At 44.6% G+C, this 19,995-nt stretch overlaps 1 protein-coding gene across 3 annotated transcripts in view; it reads left to right on the top strand.

The window, feature by feature from the left end:
* Nucleotides 1–19,678, top strand: part of MATK (megakaryocyte-associated tyrosine kinase) — a 96,923-nt gene extending 77,245 nt beyond the window's left edge. Inside the window, exons 8-12 of one of the 3 annotated variants that reach the window (XM_056573678.1) lie at nucleotides 2,851–2,935; nucleotides 10,219–10,292; nucleotides 14,566–14,761; nucleotides 18,850–18,936; nucleotides 19,285–19,670. In XM_056573678.1, the coding sequence (XP_056429653.1) occupies nucleotides 2,851–2,935; nucleotides 10,219–10,292; nucleotides 14,566–14,761; nucleotides 18,850–18,936; nucleotides 19,285–19,458 (616 nt within the window). In that variant the 3' untranslated portion in view covers nucleotides 19,459–19,670. Of the gene's footprint in view, nucleotides 1–2,850; nucleotides 2,936–10,218; nucleotides 10,293–14,565; nucleotides 14,762–18,849; nucleotides 18,937–19,284 lie in introns of all 3 variants that reach the window. The other 2 variants (XM_056573698.1, XM_056573688.1) reach the window with 2 other exon arrangements.
* The last annotated feature ends 317 nt before the right edge of the window (nucleotides 19,679–19,995 follow it).

Here is a 19,995-nt window from a genome sequence, read left to right as displayed (position 1 = left end):
TTTAATACTCTTGTATATATTGGTACCAAAACTTTTATAAACCTAATAGAGTTTTCAAAAAACTAAATATGCAGAAGTTGTCAGATTTCAAATTACCAGTCAATCACCATACACAGGTTCTTTTGCAACGGCCTGAAGTCTATTAACATAATACATAGTACTTCGTAAAGTAATCAGGAGGCACTCACAGGATGTACGGAAAGCACTCTTTTTATTCCATGCTAAGCAAAATATCACAGTATTAGGATAAGAAATATGGATAATAGGATGTGTAGCTCACTTAAAGATAAAGATAAGGAGAGTGTTCGAGGTTAAAGGTGATGCCTTCACCCAATCAGGCCTAGTCAAAAAATGGGAAAATATATGTATATACCAGTCCTCAAGAACACTAGGGATGTGTAGAATAAAGAGAAAAGAAAATAGTGGATCTAATAAGGATTTTTTAATATATGTATATAAGTATGTAAATGCAAATAAATCACCAATCACTCTGCAGGGCCCTTGCAGGAATGAATTGGTAATAATCAATATATAAATAAAAATGCAAATGAAAATGCAGATAAAAATGCAGATAAAAATAATATAGCAGAGATGCACCAATGTCCACTACGGTGGTTAGCAACGTGTCTCTTTTGGTTAGTAGTCAGTCTTGGTCACAGTTAAGTCCAAGGATATCCAATTAAAAGAGTCACAGTTCAGTAATCAACTCCTATGATACTGTAGCCAAATATAGCAATAGTGGCGATAATAGCAACAGTTGTAGCAATTATGGCAGTAGTTTGTGGAGTATCGGTGCACAGCACCACTCAGAAGTGGTATAAGGTGCTTTTGCAAGTCAGACGTGTTTCAAGGCCTGCGGGCCTTTTCTTCAGTGACAGTAAGGTTACCTTACTGTCACTGAAGAAAAGGCCCGCAGGCCTTGAAACGCGTCTGACTTGCAAAAGCACCTTATACCACTTCTAAAGAGACTATATCCACACATTTTGGCTAGCAACTGCTGGATGCTCACAGAACTGGGACCACTGCAACACGCGCGCAGCTAGCGCATCATTCAGACACGCAGCTGCTCACAGATCTCCATTCACAGCCCCGGACGGCAGAGTTCCTGGACACGTTCTCCCTAGGCCGGACGCCTCCCCGTGCCAGCCCAGGATACTTACAGCCTACCGGAGAACCACTCACCTAGGCTACGATCCAGACCGGCAATACAAACAGCTTTTATCACCTACAGGACATCGCGGTCTGCCGAAATCGCTACCTGTGAACATCATTGCTTGCCGGGATCGCTAACATCCGAGAAGAAGGGTGAGTGGTGCTGTGCACTGATACTCTACAAACTACTGCCATAATTGCTACAACTGTTGCTATTATCGCCACTATTGCTATATTTGGCTACAGTATCATAGGAGTTGATTACTGAACGGTGACTCTTTTAATTGGATATCCTTGGACTTAACTGTGACCAAGACTGACTACTAACCAAAAGAGAGACGTTGCTAACCACCATAGTGGACATTGGTGCTTCTCTGCTATATTATTTTTATCTGCATTTTTATCTGCATTTTCATTTGCATTTTCATTTATATATTGATTATTACCAATTCATTCCTGCAAGGGCCCTGCGGAGTGATTGGTGATTTATTTGCATTTACATACTTATATACATATATTAAAAAATCCTTATTAGATCCACTATTTTCTTTTCTCTTTATTCTACACATCCCTAGTGTTCTTGAGGACTGGTATATACATATATTTTCCCAGTATTAGGATAAGACCTGGACCCAACAGACAATGGGGAAATGTATCAGCCATTTCACGCCCACAAATGGCGCCTCTGGGTTTTGTCCCAATACTGTCATGTTTTGCTAACCGTGGAATAAAAAGAGTGTTTTCCGAATGTCCAGTAAGCGCCTCCTGATTATTTCACGAAGGACTTTATGTTGCACCTGCAGTTGGCTACAAGGATAGAGCACCACACAGACTGGGCTTTATTCTTCCACCTAGTTGTCCACTAAGCCCGCTGAACCGACCTGTCGTATTGTTAGTGCTAAAAAAACAAGCGGTTGTGCCGACTACTGTGTCTATTTTCAGTTGCTTACCCCAAATAGTTGTGTTCCCCATATACAACCATGACAAAGTACATATTGGTCATAGATATTGATCTTGCTTCAGGGAGGTGTGGATAATTGTGGCGCTGAACAGACCAGACAGAGGATGAAGTTCAGAAGGTTAATTTCCCAAGATGCAACGCGTTTCACAGCACGGCAGCATCAGTTAGATTTGTATTTTGTCCTTGTAGACATCCATACTGTACATATTATCAGAATACTGATATGGGTTAAAGGAGTATTCCAGCTTTAAACACTTCTACATAATAAGGGATAAGTGTATGAGTGCAGGGAGGTCTGACTGCTGAAAGCCCTGCACTGTCCAGAATGTGGTCCCTAATCTACTGGGGAAAAACAGCAGCAGTTACACATGCACACCTATACTGCTCCATTCATTGGTTATAGGAGCTGTGAGATATAGTCAAGCGCCATATTTGGCAATCTCTATAAGCTCCCATAGACAATGAATGAAACAGCAGTGTGACTGCTGCTCCATTTTGACAGGAGACTCAGGATCTCAGTTTAAATATTAGAGGCTGGAATATCCTATTCATTGTTGCAATAAATATAAGTGTGATTATTGTCCTTTTAAGTCAATATTAATTTCGTAAATTTCTTGACTGCACAGATGCCACATACATTGTCTAATTTAGTCTATGAGTTGTCCTCTTATACAGACAATTTAAGAAATATTTTGATGGACTTCAAGTCTGAACGTAAAATAGCTTCTTTTCTCCAGGCAACTGAAACATAAAAATCTGGTGAATCTCCTGGGAGTTGTCCTCCACAATGGTCTGTATCTTGTGATGGAACTAATGAGCAAGGTAATGCAGCTAAAAGATTTACCATATTTTCCGGCGTATAAGACGACCCCCAACTTTTACAGTTAAAATATAGAGTTTGGGATATACTCGCCGTATAAGACTACCCATCTACTGCGATGTACGGTACCTTACCATTGTTCCCCCACACTAGGTAGGCAGCATAGTTCCCCCTACATTAGGTTGTCAGTATAGTTCCCCCTACATTAGGTTGGCAGTATAGTTCCCCCCACATTAGGTTGCCAGCATAGTTCCCCCTACATTAGGTTGTCAGCATAGTTCCCCCACATTAGGTTGGCAGTATAGTTTCCCCCACATTAGGTTGTAGTTCCCCACATTAGGTTGGCAGTATAGTTCCCCCACATTAGGTTGTAGTTCCCACACATTAGGTTGGCAGTATATGGTAGTTCCCCCATATTAGGTTGTAGTTCCCCCACATTGGCAATATAGTTCCCCCACATTAGGTTGGCAGTATAGTTCCCCCACATTAGGTTGGTAGTATAGTTCCCCCACATTTGATTGGCAGTATAGTTCCCCCACATTAGGTTTGCAGTATAGTTCCCCCACATTAGGTTGGCAGTATAGTTCCTCCAAATTAGGTTGTAGTTCCCCCACATTAGGTTGGCAGTATAGTTCCCCCACATTAGGTTGGTAGTATAGTTCCCCCACATTTGATTGGCAGTATAGTTCCCCCACATTAGGTTTGCAGTATAGTTCCCCCACATTAGGTTGGCAGTATAGTTCCTCCAAATTAGGTTGTAGTTCCCCCACATTAGGTTGTAGTTCCCCCACATAAGGTAGGCAGTGGCCCCCCACAGACATACAGCCTTCAGCCATACACAGTGTATGTCCGGAGGCTGTATGCCTGTGTTCTGCCTCACCTCAGTGCTCCGACCATCGCTCCTCCAGTCTGGGATCACGATCTACTGCTATAGCCTATAGGCCATAGCAGTATGTCCCGGGATTGGAGGAGCGGTCGGTGGTCGGAACACCGAAGATGACGTGCCGCTGGTAACTTACCATGCGCATGCGTCCTTGCTGCTCCGCTCCGCTTTGCTCTGCCGTTTCTATGGGTTTGCGCACGGGATGTTAGTGACGTCCCTGCGTGTTCTACCTCCTGGTGGCCCCTGCATTTTTTAAGTTAACGCGGGGCCGCAGAAAGGTAACCGAGACATCCTTGTGTCCCGAAAAGATCTTGTGACGGGGAAATTAATCTCAGCCGGGACACCCGGGGTATGGAAAATCCATACCCTGGGCGTCCCGGCCGACTGCAGCACCCAGCGTATAAGACGAACATTTTACCCGGTTTAAAAGTCGTCTTATACGCCGGAAAATATGATACTTGTTTATGATGATGATAATGATGATGATTTTTCTAAATAGCAAAGGAACAATTTTTGCTGAATGCCTACCAAAAGGTATTCTGTTAATGGATGCTTTAGAGGATATTTATTTTCATGGATTTAGAACATTCTTTATTCCAGATAATCGTGATGATGACATGTGACTCCTTCTATATCTCACAATGCTTTAAAGGGAAAAAGCTTTTTTTTATATATATATCAACTGGCTCCAGAAAGTTAAACAGATTAGTAAATTACTTCTATTAAAACATCTTAATCCTTCCAATAATTATCAGTTGCTGAAGTTGAATTGTTCTTTTCCGTCTGGCAACTGTGCTCTCTGCTGACATCTCTGCTTGTCTCGGGAACTGCACAGAGTAGAAGAGGTTTGCTATGGGGATTTGCTTCTACTCTGGACAGTTCCCGAGACAGGTGTCATCCGAGAGCACTTAGACAGAAAATAACAACTCAACTTCAGCAACTCATAAGTACTGAAAGGATTAAGATTTTTTAACAGAAGTAATTTACAAATCTAATAAATAAAACAAATGTGCAGCTCACAACCAGATATCCGAGGTTTAATGTGGCTAATAGGTCGATCCCCACCGATCAAAATGATAAATAATCTAAAATAGAAATATAGCCACACCTCAAGAATACCACCCTGCTGGGTACACAATGAGAACAACTGAAAACAGATTTTTTGAAAAAATTTTGAAATTTATTAAAATACAGTTTCAAAAAAACTTAACATGTAAAACATCTTATTCAGAGCAATAATACCTGTGTATTACATTAGACTGCCATTGGGCCCTAATGGCAGAATTATAATAAATGTTGTGAAGCCATTAGTAATTGATAGTATGCCAGCAAAAAAAGTATTATTAGCATATGCTTATAGTTCGGAATAAACTGGTAATCCGATGCAGTGCCGTAGGTTGTGATTTGCCATAGATTGTGATGGAGTGACTCAGCAGTTTTCCCTGCTCGAGCGCTCCGCCTCCATTACATTCTATAGGCTGACACTCACACACCACCCCCCCAACCATTGGTTACTGCGGGGGCTGGGGAGGGGTGTGTGCGAGTGTCACGTGACATATTTAATCATCAGGCATCGCAGCTCACGGCAGTCTCACTCTGGCTATCACAGGGAGAGGATCTCTCCCTGTGATAGCACGAAGCTGCACGGAGTTCTCATGGCCTTTGTGACCCGATTCCGAGAGCGGAATGGAGCCATAGAAGTCAATCCATTTACTGTGTCCTCCTCGCTGCGCCTGTCAGCTTGTGTGCCCCTCGCACAAGCTGACAGTCAGTGTCACCCGCCAGCGCAATCACTATTCACCGCTAACGGCACCCCTGTGCCCGCTAGCAGTGCTATGTGTCCCCGCCTGCGCAAGCCATCCACCCCGCCCGCGGTTCTGTTCCCCGCTTCCTGTTAGCTCAGGGAACGGGAAACAGATTTAAAGGGCTTCGGGCGCAGCGAGTACTGCGCATGCCTAGGTAGGTAGCATAGATTTACTTTTAGTGTAGCATAGTTTAGGATCAGTTTGAAAGAGACTACAACTTCCAGGGGTACCTGGAAGAGCCCATACCAACAGGCCCAGAGCGCCAAATATGGCGCTCTTGGGCCTAGGCGGTAACAGGCTGGCGTTATTTAGGCTGGGAAGGGCCAGTAACGATGGTCCTCGCCCACCCTGGTAACATTAGGCTGTTGCTGTTTGGTTGATATTTGCCTGAAAATCAAAAGACGGGGAACCCCCCCCCCCCTTTTTTTTTAAACGTGTATGGTTCCCCGTATTTTCATTTTCAGCCAAATACCAACCAAACAGCAACAGCCTGACGTTACCAGGGTGGGTGAGGACCATCGTTACTGGCCCTCCCCAGCCTAAATAACGCCAGCCTGTTACCGCCTAGGCCCAAGAGCGCCATATTTGGCGCTCTGGGCCTGTTGGTATTGGCTCTTCCCGGTACCCCTGTGGCGGTGGGTACCGGGGTAATAATTGGGGGTTAGTGCTAGCTCTTTTGGGGGCTAACGCTAAGCCCCGACTTAGTAATGGACTCTGTCTACAAGACGGCTTCCACTTCTAAGCCTGTAAAGTAATAAAAAAAAAGCACACACAAGTTAAAACATTTTTATTAGGAAAAACACTCCCCCACAGCCCTCGTTAACCATTTTATTAAAAGAAAAGAAAAAATGCAGGTCATCGTCGTAGTCCACCGATTCCGATGTAGTCCTCAGCATTCACGTATCTGAAATGAGAAGAAAAACACAAAAAAAATGGATTAGTACCTGGAGAGCCTAACTTACCACCCCCGTTCCAGCTCTGTCATCTTCCTGCGTTGCTACACGTCCAGTGACGGAGCAGGAATGGAGGTGGGTAAGTGGCCTTGTGATCACCGTATACAGCAATCTATACAGATGGCTTTATACTGCATTAACGTAGCAGAGCGCAACTGCCTTTGCTACTTTTGCAAAACTACAACTTCCATCCTGCCCGGACGGCCTTTGGCTGTCTGGGCATGCTGGGAGTTGTAGCCACTTTACTTTATTACTAAGCTAAGCTACACCCCATGCTAAACTCTCTAAACTACACTTCATCTGCCTGTAAAACTAAGTTAGCTACACTACACCCGTGGACAACTACGCCAACTATGCTAGAACTGGACTTACACTATGCTGCGCTAACTACTCTAAGACTACGCTGCGCTCACTACTCTAAGACTACGCTAACAATACGCTATGCTAAATACACTAAAACTGTGCTAACGCTACACTACACTAAATACATTAAAACTGTGCTAACACTACACTAAATACACAAAAACTAAGCTACGCTTAATACACTAAAACTGCGCTAACACTAAGCTACACTAAAACTATGCTAACACTACACTACGCTAAATACACTAAAACTGCGCTTAAACTAAGCTACGCTAAAAATGCTAAAACTGCGCAAACACTACACTACGCTAAATACACTAAAACTGCGGGAAAACTAAGGTACGCTAAATACGCTAAAACTGCGCTAAAACTAAGGTATGCTAAATACGCTAAAACTGCGCTAACACTAAGCTACACTAAAACTACGCTAACACTACACTACGCTAAATACACTAAAACTATGCTAACACTACATTACACTAAAAATGTAAAACTGCGCTAACACTAAAATAAAGCTACGCTAAAATTGAGCTAACACTACGCTACGCTAACTACACTTAAATCGCGCTAACACTACTTTATACCTGTGTAAAACTACAACTCCCAGCATGCCTGGGCAGCCTTTAGCTTTCTAGGCATGCTGGGAGTTGTGGTCCTTTCACTGCACTACAACTCCCAGCATCACCGCGCAGCCTTCAGCCTTCTGGGCATGCTGGGAGTTGTGGTCCCATCAGCTAAACTACAACTCCCAGCATGCGGGACAGCCTTCAGCTGTCTGGGCATGCTGGGAGTTGTTGTGCCTTCACTGCACTACAACTCCCAGCATCACCACGCAGCCTTCAGCTGTCTGGGCATGCTGGGAGTTGGTGGCCCTTCCCTGCACAACAACTTCCAGCATGCCCGGGCAGCCTTCAGCTGTCTGGGCATGCTGGGAGTTGTGGTGCCTTCACTGCACTACAACTCCCAGCATGCCCAGGCAGCCTTCAGCTGTCTGGGCTTGCTGGGAGTTGTGGGCCCTTCCCTGCACTACAACTCCCAGCATGCCCAGGCATGCTGGGAGTTGTAGTCTCTTTCAAACTAATCCTAAACTACGCTACACTAAAAGTAAATCTATGCTACCTACCGAGGCATGCGCAGTACTCGCTGCGCCAGATGCCCTTTAAATCTGTTTCCCGTTCCCTGAGCTAACAGGGAGCGGAGAACAGAGCCGCGGGCGGGGTGGATGGCTCGCGCAGGCGGGGACACATAACACTGCTAGCTGCACAGGGGTCCCGTTAGCAGTGAACATTGCGCAGGCGGGGACACATAACACTGCTAGCGGGCACAGGGGTCCCGTTAGCGGTGAATAGTGATCACGCTGGCGGGTGACACTGACTGTCAGCTTGTGCGAAGGGCACACAAGCTGACAGGCGCAGCGGGGAGGACACAGTAAATGGATTGACTTCTGTGGCTCCATTCCGCTCTCAGAATCGGGCCTCAAAGGCCATGAGAGCTCTGTGCAGCTTCGGGCTATCACAGGGAGAGATCCTCTCCCTGTGATAGCCCAAGTGACACTGCCGTGAGCTGCGATGCCTGATGATTAAATATGTCACGTGACACTCGCACCCCCCCAGCCCCCGCAGTAACCAATGGTTGGGGGGTGGTGTGCGAGTGTCAGCCTATAGAATGTAATGGAGGCGGAGAGCTCGGGCAGGGAAAACTGCTGAGTCACTCCATCAAAATCTATGGCAAATCACAATCTACGGCACTGCACCGGCACCAAAAAAATTAGTTATAAAAATCAGTCTTGATAGTATTTTTAGACTGTGCTGTCCAAAATTAATAGGGATAGATAGTTCTCACCGTGGCAACAGCTGGTCCCGCACTGCGACGGGCCGAAAGTAGTTGGTTCTCTCCGGATAACTAGTCCCGAGCTGCGACGGGCCAAAGATGTTGAGTCCTGCAGTGGCTGTGAAATTACCGGCAGTGGAAAGACAGGATGATCCTTGCGAGCCTGTTGTAAGGAGGACTCCGGCAGGAGACTCCTATGTGAGCGGTCTACGGTGTCGGTATTCACTCGCTTGTTTGCAGCTGGATGTTCGTATGCTAATAAGGATCTTTGCTGTGCGCTCAGTAGGTGGAACTCTTTGATTCGTACGACAGGTGCAGATGGGCAGTTGCATTCCATGAAGATGTGCTGGCTTCAGTAGAGGTAAATAACGCTCTGTTCAGACTTGAATAGTAACCTATACGTCTTTCAGGGTACTAGAACCAACCCCTTCCTCAGTAGGAAAATTGTGATTTTGTCACAATTTTCCTACTGAGGAAGGGGTCGGTTCTAGTACCCTTAAACGCATATAGATTATTATTCAAGCCTGAACAGAGCGTTATTTACCTCTACTCAAGCCAGCACATCTTCATGGAATACAACTGCCCATCTGCACCTGTCGTACGAATCAAAGAGTTCCACCTACTGAGCGCACAGCAAAGATCCTTATTAGCAAACGAACATCCAGCTGCAAACAAGCGAGTGAATACCGACACCGTAGACCGCTCACATAGGAGTCTCCTGCCGGAGTCCTCCTTACAACAGGCTCGCAATGATCATCCTGTCTCTCCACTGCCGGTAACTTAACAGCCACTGCAGGACTCAACATCTTTGGCCCATTGCAGCTCGGGACTAGTTATCCGGAGAGAACCAACTACTTTCGGCCCGTCGCAGTGCGGGACCAGCTGTTGCCACGGTGGGAACTATCTATCCCTATTAATTTTGGACAGCACAGTCTAAAAATACTATCAAGACTGATTTTTATAACACATTTTTTTGGTGCCGGATTACCAGTTTATTCCGAACTAAAAGCATATGCTAATAATACTTTTTTTGCTGGCATACTATCAATTACTAATGGCTTCACAATATTTATTATAATTCTGCCATTAGGGCCCAATGGCAGTCTAATGTAATACACAGGTATTATTGCTCTGAATAAAATGTTTTACATGTAAAGTTTTTTTTAAACTGTATTTAAATAAATTTCTACATTTTTTCAAAAAATCGGTTTTCAGTTATCCTCATTGTGTACCCAGCAGGGTGGTATTCTTGAGGTGTGGCCATATTTCTATTTTAGATAATTTACAAATCTGTTTTACTTCGTGGAGCCAGTTGATGTATAAAAAAAAAGTGTTTTCCTGGATAACCCCTTAAAATGTTCCCTTATATCTAGGGTAGATAGACATTCTATTAAATGTATGTAAATACTAAATTATATCTTTAACATTCTAACTTTATGCCATTGTTTTAGGGAAATCTTGTAAGTTATTTGCGGTCAAGAGGTCGTAATAATGTCCCTCTACAGCAACTTCTCCATTTTTCTGTGTAAGTAATTTGCAACGTAGGGTTCTCAAGTGGTAAAAGCGTGTGCAGCAGACTCTAACAATTTATTTTTTATATATAAAAAAAAAAAATGGCTTGGCAAACAGTAAATTCAACTTCAGTAACCAGTGCCAAGGCTAAAAAAATCCAAAGGATGCATCAAAAGAGGCATAGATATTCATGATAAGAGCATATCTTTTCCTCTAAAAATCACTAGTCAGACATCGACTATTGTGTCCAATTTTGGGCACCTGTAAATAAGAAGGATATGGCTGAACTGGAAAGGGTGCAGAGGAGGGTAAGTGAGTTAACTAAAGGAATAGGTGGATTACAGGACCAAGACAGGTTATCAAGCTTGGGGTTATTTAGTTTAGAATAAAAGACTTATACAGAATGTACAAGTATATAAATGGGCAATATATTTCTAGTAATCTTTTATACATAGTCCTGTAACAATGACAAGGGGCATTTTCTACATTTAAAGGAAAGAAAGTTTTAGCAATATAACATTCAGGAGTTCTTTACTGTAAAAGCAGTGGTACTATGAAACTCTCTGCCTCACAATGTCGTGATGTCTGACTCAATAAACAAGTTTAAGAGGTTTCTGAATACCTTTCTTGAAAAATACAATGTGTTTTTTTCCTTCCTCTGGATCAATACAGTTTACTGTTGAACTTGATGGACTCCTTTTTTTGTAACACGACAGTGGCAAAATGTCAAGCATAACAGTTACAGTTCACTTTACAAGCCATAATAAACAACTTTCACAGGTGACTCCTTGCTTGACAGAGACCACTGGTCAGTGATCCATTCACACTGTCTGCTCATCTTGACACCAAAAACTCTCAAGATCATTCATTTCACATAAATTCTGCAAATAAACAAGAGGAGGGTCATTGCCACTCTTAGCCCTGATCTCAACAGCCTACTCTCTACCGACCTCTTCCTCTCAACCTGTTTTATCCACAACGTAAATGGATTTTTCGATGTTGCTTACCATTACCGAACAGAACTCATGGGCAAAGTCTCACTTTGTCTCAGATCCCACACATCCCCTTCCCTCTTGTGATTAACACCAGCCTCAACTTTGCAGATTCTTACCTAAAGGGTCTCTCTATCTGGTCAGGAGGTTGACATTTGGTATCCTTGGCCCTGACCTCAAAGTCCCCTTTTATATCCACCTCTTCCCCATAAAGGGTACCTTTCAATCAAATGTACTTATGGACCAAACTAACTGGGCCACACTATAGTAGACTAACCATGCCTATGCTGCAGCTATCAACTAGTCCCTCTTAGATCAGTGATCTTCCTCAGCCTCTAACATGACCCAGTTACAGCCACCCCTGGTTTCAATCACATCACTGCTTACCACTCATTGGTACCCCTAGGCTTATATTTTTTCTCCACAGCCTCAGCAGACATCTCAGAAAAAATTTCTCTAATAGAGGCCATACACATATCAATAACTGTTGTTCGTATAGCCAACAGTTATTTCTCCCAATCTCCCCAAGACCAAACATTCATGTTTCCCCTATAGGGAGGGGTAAGCCACAGCCAGACTGCTCTGATGGCAGCTTATCCCTCCCAAATCAAAAGTCGGGTGGTGAAAAACACTGCACGCCCGACCCTTCTCTCCATCATCTGTCCTGGAGAGTTGGGAAGGCCATCATACACTTTACACAGTTGGCCAACTTCAGTATAAGGTATATATATGGACACCTTAAGGCTGAGAACCCTTACATGTTATCCTGCTTCAGCAACAGTCTGTCAAGTTGCCCTTTTCTGCAACTGAGACTAGCAAACTACCCTAATCTAAAATAGAAACCATTTTATAGCCAGCTATTATTATTTTTTTTTTAATTCTTTATTTAGTTTTCAAGCACCTTACAATCAACAATCTAAGCTGTATACCCTTTATCCATAAACAAAAACTATTACCCCGCCTCCTTCTGGACTATGAGACCCTCCTTGCCAGCTATTATTCTTCTCTCAGTGACAGACCTCAATGAATAAAGCAGCCATACCACTTCCTTTTAGAAGTTTACCTCAATGTTCCAGGTAACCCTCATTGACCTCAGCTCACTGTCTCTCCCACAATGAACAATCTTCTAAAGATCACCAATATGCCCCGTATGGACAAGCCTAGGCTTAATAGTCACATAGGCCTTCTCCAGCACCTCCACCATTCTTCTCTCTCTACTTCCTGACATAAATGTTGTTAAGATAATGTGTTTTCCGGCAGTTTCTGAAAACCTGTGATGTAACAACATTATGTGTAAACACAGCCTTTCTACTTTATTTAAAGGGAATTTCTTATAAAAAAAAATGACCTACGGTTTAAATCAAGTTTTTGTGTAATACATATTTTTGGAAAGCTTTGGTTATGTTTTTTATTAAAACTGGCCTGCCAATCTGTCAGCTGTTAAAGGAGTAGTCTCATAGGTAAAAATTCTCCAGGGGAGAGCCAGGGCTCCATACAGGAGATCGCTGGGTGCCCAGTTAAGGAGTGGCTTCTGATTTGGCCTTGAATGTGAGTGACTGCCGCTGTCTATATTAGTATATGCTGAGTGTCGACACCAGGAATGAACACCAGACAAAGTGTTGGTATAAAACAGCAGAAAATCTCAGCAGAGGTTTTGCTCACACTGGCTAGGGAGTTCTCCCAAGCAGTTCTGTTTATTATACGGAAATACATTGTTTTATACATCAAAAGGGTGAGGTTGGTTATCACATCAAAATCATTGTGTTATATTTTGATTGGTTAATTGGATATGAACATTTATTAATCATAGTCTCATGCCGTTATATGGTGCAAGCTTTCCTGTTTATCAGAAGATTCCAGATGTGTTAGTTATTTTTGCAATGATTGCATATTTTCCACTTAGATGTGCATATTTTCAGTTAGATGTTATTTGGTCACCCCTTTTTTGGACACATAGGTCTTCTTTTCTTGCTTCTTGGGTGTTGTCCTAGACAGCAGGCTCCATCTTGGTTACAAGCAAATAGCAAGCTGATATATCTGATAAAGATTATAATGTTTTTCTGCAACACTTGATTAGCATTTTATTTTTATATATTAATCAGCAATCAGAATCATAATAGTCATCCTTAACACCAGCACTTGTATTCCCCGCGATCTAAAGCTTATCTCCTATCTTGCGGATAGGGGTATACGTCAGAGGTCAAGTCCTGGGGGGGGGGGGGAGTGTGGGAACTCACCCAATATATTCACTCAAGGGCTGGTCTTGGTAATGGGAATGGTGTTTCTGCTGTGCACAAAAGTGCAGGAACTCAGTTCCCAGGCGTTGCTGTAGGACTTGAGCCATGGGATACGTTTTTATCCATGAGATATCTCCTTTAATGTTGTAGAAGCTGCAGTTAGGCTATTCAATTCTAAAATATAACTTTCATTAAAGGGGTTATCCCCCCAAAGACATGTTATCCCCTGTGCAAAGGATAGGGGATAAGATGTCTGATCAAGGGGGCCCGCCGCTGGGACCCCTTGCGATCTCCGTGCAGCACCCGCATTCTATGCGGGGCTTCGTCTCCAGTCTCTGAAAGCTCTTTCTTTCTGGGACTGGAGACATAATGCCACACCCTCTCGTGACATCACGTCATGCCCCAGCCCATAAACATAAATGGGGGACATCACAAGGGTACGTGGTATTACATCACCTTTCCAGTCCTGGAAAGAAAGAGCTTTCCGAGACGGGAGACGCAGCCTGCATAGAATGTGGGTGCTGCACAGAGATCCTGGGGGTTCCCTTTGGTATCCATTGGATAAGGGATAAGATGTCTTTGGCCGGATAACCCCTTTAATGTGATCAGTCATGCTACTTGCAGTTAGAGCCATATACTACTCTGTATATTTATTACCATGTAATGCAGTATAATCTAACTGACTCGTACTTGCATGTAAAGTATCCTGTGTATATTTGGTGTTGTAGATTTTATGCTGCAAATTTCAGAGTAAACTAAATGAACTTGATGGACATTTGTCTTTTTTCAATTGTACTCACTATGAATGCAGCAACAAATTTGTGCAGGATACTGTACATGTGAATATACCCTAAGGGTACGTTCACACATATGCAGATTTGATATGCAGGATTTGAAGGACAGGATTTTCGGTAGATTTCAATGTAAACTAAATGACTGAGCACAGCTTCTAATCTGCAGTTACAAATCCTGCGCATCAAATCTGCACAGGATCCTGTACATGTGAACATAACCTAAAAGTGTTTTTATCTACTTCTGCTTCATAACAAATACATAGGGATATTGCTCAAGGTATGGAGTATCTAGAAGAAAAACGACTGGTACATCGGGATTTGGCTGCCCGGAACATTCTATTGTCAGAAAATGTTGAGGCAAAAATCAGTGACTTTGGTTTATCCAAATCTAAGCTTTCACCTGAGGACCTCACCAGGCTTCCTATCAAGTGGACAGCCCCAGAAGCATTACTACATAATGTGAGTGAAAATATCTCTTGTGAATTACAGTATACATATTTCGTTATGTATGGTTATTTTAATATTTTTTTTAATAGACATCCTGTTTTTTTGTTCCCATTAAAGGGGTGTTCCGGTGAAAAACAATTATTTTCAACTGGCTCCAGATAGTTAAACAGAATTGTTACTTCTATAAAAAAAAATCTTAATCCTACAGTACTTATCAGCTACTGAAATTGAGTTGTTCTTTCCTCTTTGACAACAGTGCTCTCTGCTGACACCTCTGTCTGTCTCAGGAACTGTCCAGAGCAGGATAGGTTTGCTATGGGGATTTGCTCCTACTCTGGACGGTTCCTAAAATGGACAGAGGTGTCAGCAGAGAGCACTGTGGTCGGGCAGAAAGGAAATTCAAAAAGAAAAGAACTTCCTCTAGTATACAGCAGCTGATAAGTACTGGAAGGATTAAGATTTTTTAATAGAAGTAATTTACAAATCTATTGTATTCTTTTTATATCTGCTTAGTGACTTCTTTTTCCAAATGTGATTGGTTTTCTACAGGAAAGAAAAAAGAACAGACTTTTTTTTTTTTTTTTTTTTAAACATCATATATATATTTTAGCTACATTTGTCAATAAATGTATTTCCTTTTGGCAGGGTCCAGCAAATAGAAAAACTGATACTTTTCACAATACTGCTATGAAAAGAGTCAAACTTCCTTCTGTATTGTTAGAGATAATAAAAAAAAAATATATATATATAGCAAGTGTCACGATGCCGGCTGGCAGGTAGTGGATCCTCTGTGCCAGAGAGGGATGGCGAGGACCGCGCTAGTGGACCGGTTCTAAGCCACTACAGGTTTTTCACCAGAGCCCGCCGCAAAGCGGGATGGTCTTGCTGCGGCGGTAGTGACCAGGTCGTATCCACTAGCAACGGCTCACCTCTCTGGCTGCTGAAGATACTGAAGAAAGGCGAGGTACAAGGGAGTAGGCAGTAGCAAGGTCGGACGTAGCAGAAGGTCGGGGGCAGGCGGCAAGGTTCGTAGTCAGGGGAGATAGCAAAAGTACTGGTACACAGGCTATTAAACACACAGGAACGCTTTCACTGGCACTAAGGCAACAAGATCCGGCAAGGAAGTGCAAGGGAGGAGACTAGATATAGCCAGGGAACAGGTGGGAACCAATTAAGCTAATTGGGCCAGGCACCAATCATTGGTGCACTGGCCCTTTAAGTCTCAGGGAGCTGGCGCGCGCGCGCCCTAGAGAGCGGAGCCGCGCGCGCCAGCACATGACAGCAGGGGACGGGAACGGGTAAGTGACCTGGGATGCGATTCGCGAGCGGGCGCGTCCCGCTGTGCGAATCGCATCCCCAACGGCCATGACAGAGCAGCGCTCCCGGTCAGCGGGACTGACCGGGGAGCTGCAGGGAAAGAGACGCCGTGAGCGCTCCGGGGAGGAGCGGGGACCCGGAGCGCTAGGCGTAACAGTACCCCCCCCCTTAGGTCTCCCCTTCTCTTTATCGGGTAACTGCCTCCCCTGGGATGAGGACACCGGGAAAGGATGGAGGGATTCCTCAACGGCAGGCAGAACCGCAGGAGTAGGAATGGGGAGAGAGGGCAGAGGGCGGGACCTGGCACGGGGCAGTGTGACACCAGGACGAGGGCCATGAGGGGACACAGAAGCTTGCCTGATGGAACTGGGAGGGGGGGAGGGGCATTTCCTGTGGCAGGCAGAGTCCTTAATGACCTTAGGGGGACCAGATACAGGAGGAACCACAGAGTTACGGCAAGGGTTACTGGGAACCGGTTTTAGACAGTTCTTGGAACAAGAGGACCCCCAACTCTTGATCTCCCCAGTGGACCAATCCAGGGTTGGGGAATGAAGCTGAAGCCAGGGAAGTCCAAGGAGAATTTCCGAGGTGCAATTGGGGAGGACCAAAAGTTCAATCCTCTCGTGGTGAGATCCGATGCTCATAAGAAGGGGCTCCGTGCGGAAACGTATGGTACAGTCCAACCTGGCTCCGTTGACCGCGGAAATGTGGAGTGGCTTGACAAGACGGGTCACCGGAATACGGAATTTATTCACAAAGGAGTCCCGAATAAAATTCCCAGAAGCTCCAGAGTCCAGGCAGGCCACGGCTGAGAGGGGAGAGCTGGCTGAAGAGGAAATCCGAACAGGTACCGTGAGACGTGGAGAAGCCGACTTGGCATCAAGAGACGCCACACCCACGAGAGCTGAGTGCGAGCGTGCGTTTCCCAGACGTGGAGGACGGATTGGGCAATCCACCAGAAAATGTTCAGTACTGGCACAGTACAGACAAAGATTCTCTTCCTTACGGCGATTCCTCTCTTCCAGGGTCAGGCGAGACCGATCCACTTGCATGGCCTCCTCGGCGGGAGGCCTAGGCGCAGATTGCAGTGGAGACTGTGGGAGAGGTGGCCAGAGATCAAAGTCTTTTTCCTGGCGGAGCTCTTGATGCCTCTCAGAAAAACGCATGTCAATGCGAGTGGCTAGATGAATGAGTTCATGCAGGCTAGCAGGAGTCTCTCGTGCGGCCAGAACATCTTTAATGTTGCTGGATAGGCCTTTTTTAAAGGTCGCGCAGAGAGCCTCATTATTCCAGGATAGTTCAGAAGCAAGAGTACGGAATTGTATGGCGTACTCGCCAACGGAGGAATTACCCTGGACCAGGTTCAGCAGGGCAGTCTCAGCAGAAGAGGCTCGGGCAGGTTCCTCAAAGACACTTCGAATTTCCGAGAAGAAGGAGTGAACAGAGGCAGTGACGGGGTCATTGCGGTCCCAGAGCGGTGTGGCCCATGACAGGGCTTTTCCAGACAGAAGGCTGACTACGAAAGCCACCTTAGACCTTTCAGTAGGAAACAGGTCCGACATCATCTCCAAGTGCAGAGAACATTGCGAAAGGAAGCCACGGCAAAACTTAGAGTCCCCATTAAATTTGTCCGGCAAAGACAGGCGGAGGCTAGGAGTGGCCACTCGCTGCGGAAGGGGTGCAGGAGCTGGCGGAGGAGATGATTGCTGAAGAAGTTGCGACTGAAGTTGGTGCACAATGGTGGACATTTCTGACATCTGGTGGGTTAGATGGGCGATCTGTCGGGCTTGCTGGGCGACCACCGTGGTGATATCAGAGGCAACTGGCAGGGGAACCTCAGCGGGATCCATGGCCGGATCTACTGTCACGATGCCGGCTGGCAGGTAGTGGATCCTCTGTGCCAGAGAGGGATGGCGAGGACCGCGCTAGTGGACCGGTTCTAAGCCACTACAGGTTTTTCACCAGAGCCCGCCGCAAAGCGGGATGGTCTTGCTGCGGCGGTAGTGACCAGGTCGTATCCACTAGCAACGGCTCACCTCTCTGGCTGCTGAAGATACTGAAGAAAGGCGAGGTACAAGGGAGTAGGCAGTAGCAAGGTCGGACGTAGCAGAAGGTCGGGGGCAGGCGGCAAGGTTCGTAGTCAGGGGAGATAGCAAAAGTACTGGTACACAGGCTATTAAACACACAGGAACGCTTTCACTGGCACTAAGGCAACAAGATCCGGCAAGGAAGTGCAAGGGAGGAGACTAGATATAGCCAGGGAACAGGTGGGAACCAATTAAGCTAATTGGGCCAGGCACCAATCATTGGTGCACTGGCCCTTTAAGTCTCAGGGAGCTGGCGCGCGCGCGCCCTAGAGAGCGGAGCCGCGCGCGCCAGCACATGACAGCAGGGGACGGGAACGGGTAAGTGACCTGGGATGCGATTCGCGAGCGGGCGCGTCCCGCTGTGCGAATCGCATCCCCAACGGCCATGACAGAGCAGCGCTCCCGGTCAGCGGGACTGACCGGGGAGCTGCAGGGAAAGAGACGCCGTGAGCGCTCCGGGGAGGAGCGGGGACCCGGAGCGCTAGGCGTAACAGCAAGATTCCAATTGGATGCAATACTTTATACTTTTATAACTTACAGATTTGATATTTTATTACATGCTGTATGAAGATATTTTTTATGTACTTACCTGAGTATTTTTAATTGCTGCTGCACACTTTATATTCTAACTGGCATATATGTTGATTATAGTGGACAATTAGTATTTATTTCGGATGGCTATATTTGCTTCCCCAGAAATTCTCATCTCGGTCCGATGTATGGAGTTATGGGGTACTGTTGTGGGAAATATTTTCCTATGGACGGCCCCCTTATCCCAAAATGGTAAGAAATCATATTTTTCATTAGCAAACCATCTACCTATAAAAATCTCTATCTATCTATCTATTTATCTATACAGGAATCAATGAAGTACACCAGGCTGCAAATATGGTGCATGTAGATTAGTTCATTTCTTAGTGGTAGTATATTTCTTTTGTCTCTCACTGTCATTTTCAAGTGCCACCATTGCTACATTAGACCCCTGACAATGGTCATATACCTGCGTGCACCCTCCACAGCTGGCTACCTTAGATTTGATATGCTGCTTTTTTTTTTTTACTTTTTTTTTTTTTTATATATATATATATATATCTACTTATAATCTTTATGTTATGTCTTCTTTTTTTGCAGTCTGTGAGAGAGGTAGTTGAGAAGGTGCCGCATGGTTATCGAATGGATGCTCCTGAAAATTGCCAACCTGTTGTGTACACACTAATGAAGTGTTGCTGGGAAGATGATCCAGCCAAACGCCCTTCATTCAAGAAATTGAGAGAAAAGTTGGAAAAAATAGTGATAGGAATGTAAACAGTTAGAGCAGATTTATCAGCTTACAGTTTTAGCACTATACAAAGGTTGTCATTCATCTTAGCAATGTACATCTTCCAGTTTTATGTTATTAGGACACTTCAATGAATATATTGGCCCTTATTTACTAAGAGTGTTGTGTAGGTTTCTTTGTGGGGTTTAATTCCCTACTATTTATTTTCCACGATATTTACTAAGGTTTCCCTACATTTTCAACTTTTCCTACATTTTGCTTTTTTTACACATGTTCTGATCTGTATGGTTTTCCTCAGCTCAAATCCACCACATTTTATGTGGAAACCTTAGTAAATATGTTAGGTTTTTGTGAAAATGTTGGGGACACACCTCTTTTCACTGCGGCAGCGCCCCCTTTTTCAGGTTTTCTTAGTAAAATGGAAAGTCTTGTTTTTTAAAATTCTGGTGCAAATTCTGGCGCAGACAGAATCTGGCGCACAACCTGACAAGACAAGTCGGGTTTGCGATAGTAAATCATGGTCAATGTGTACAATATCTACCTTTACAATTTTCCTTCTAAGG

Source organism: Hyla sarda, chromosome 1 (assembly GCF_029499605.1).
Source record: "Hyla sarda isolate aHylSar1 chromosome 1, aHylSar1.hap1, whole genome shotgun sequence".
In the NCBI taxonomy this organism is placed as follows: Eukaryota; Metazoa; Chordata; class Amphibia; order Anura; family Hylidae; genus Hyla; species Hyla sarda.
Note: the sequence above shows the minus strand (reverse complement) of the source record. Positions and strands in the feature narration are given on the sequence as shown.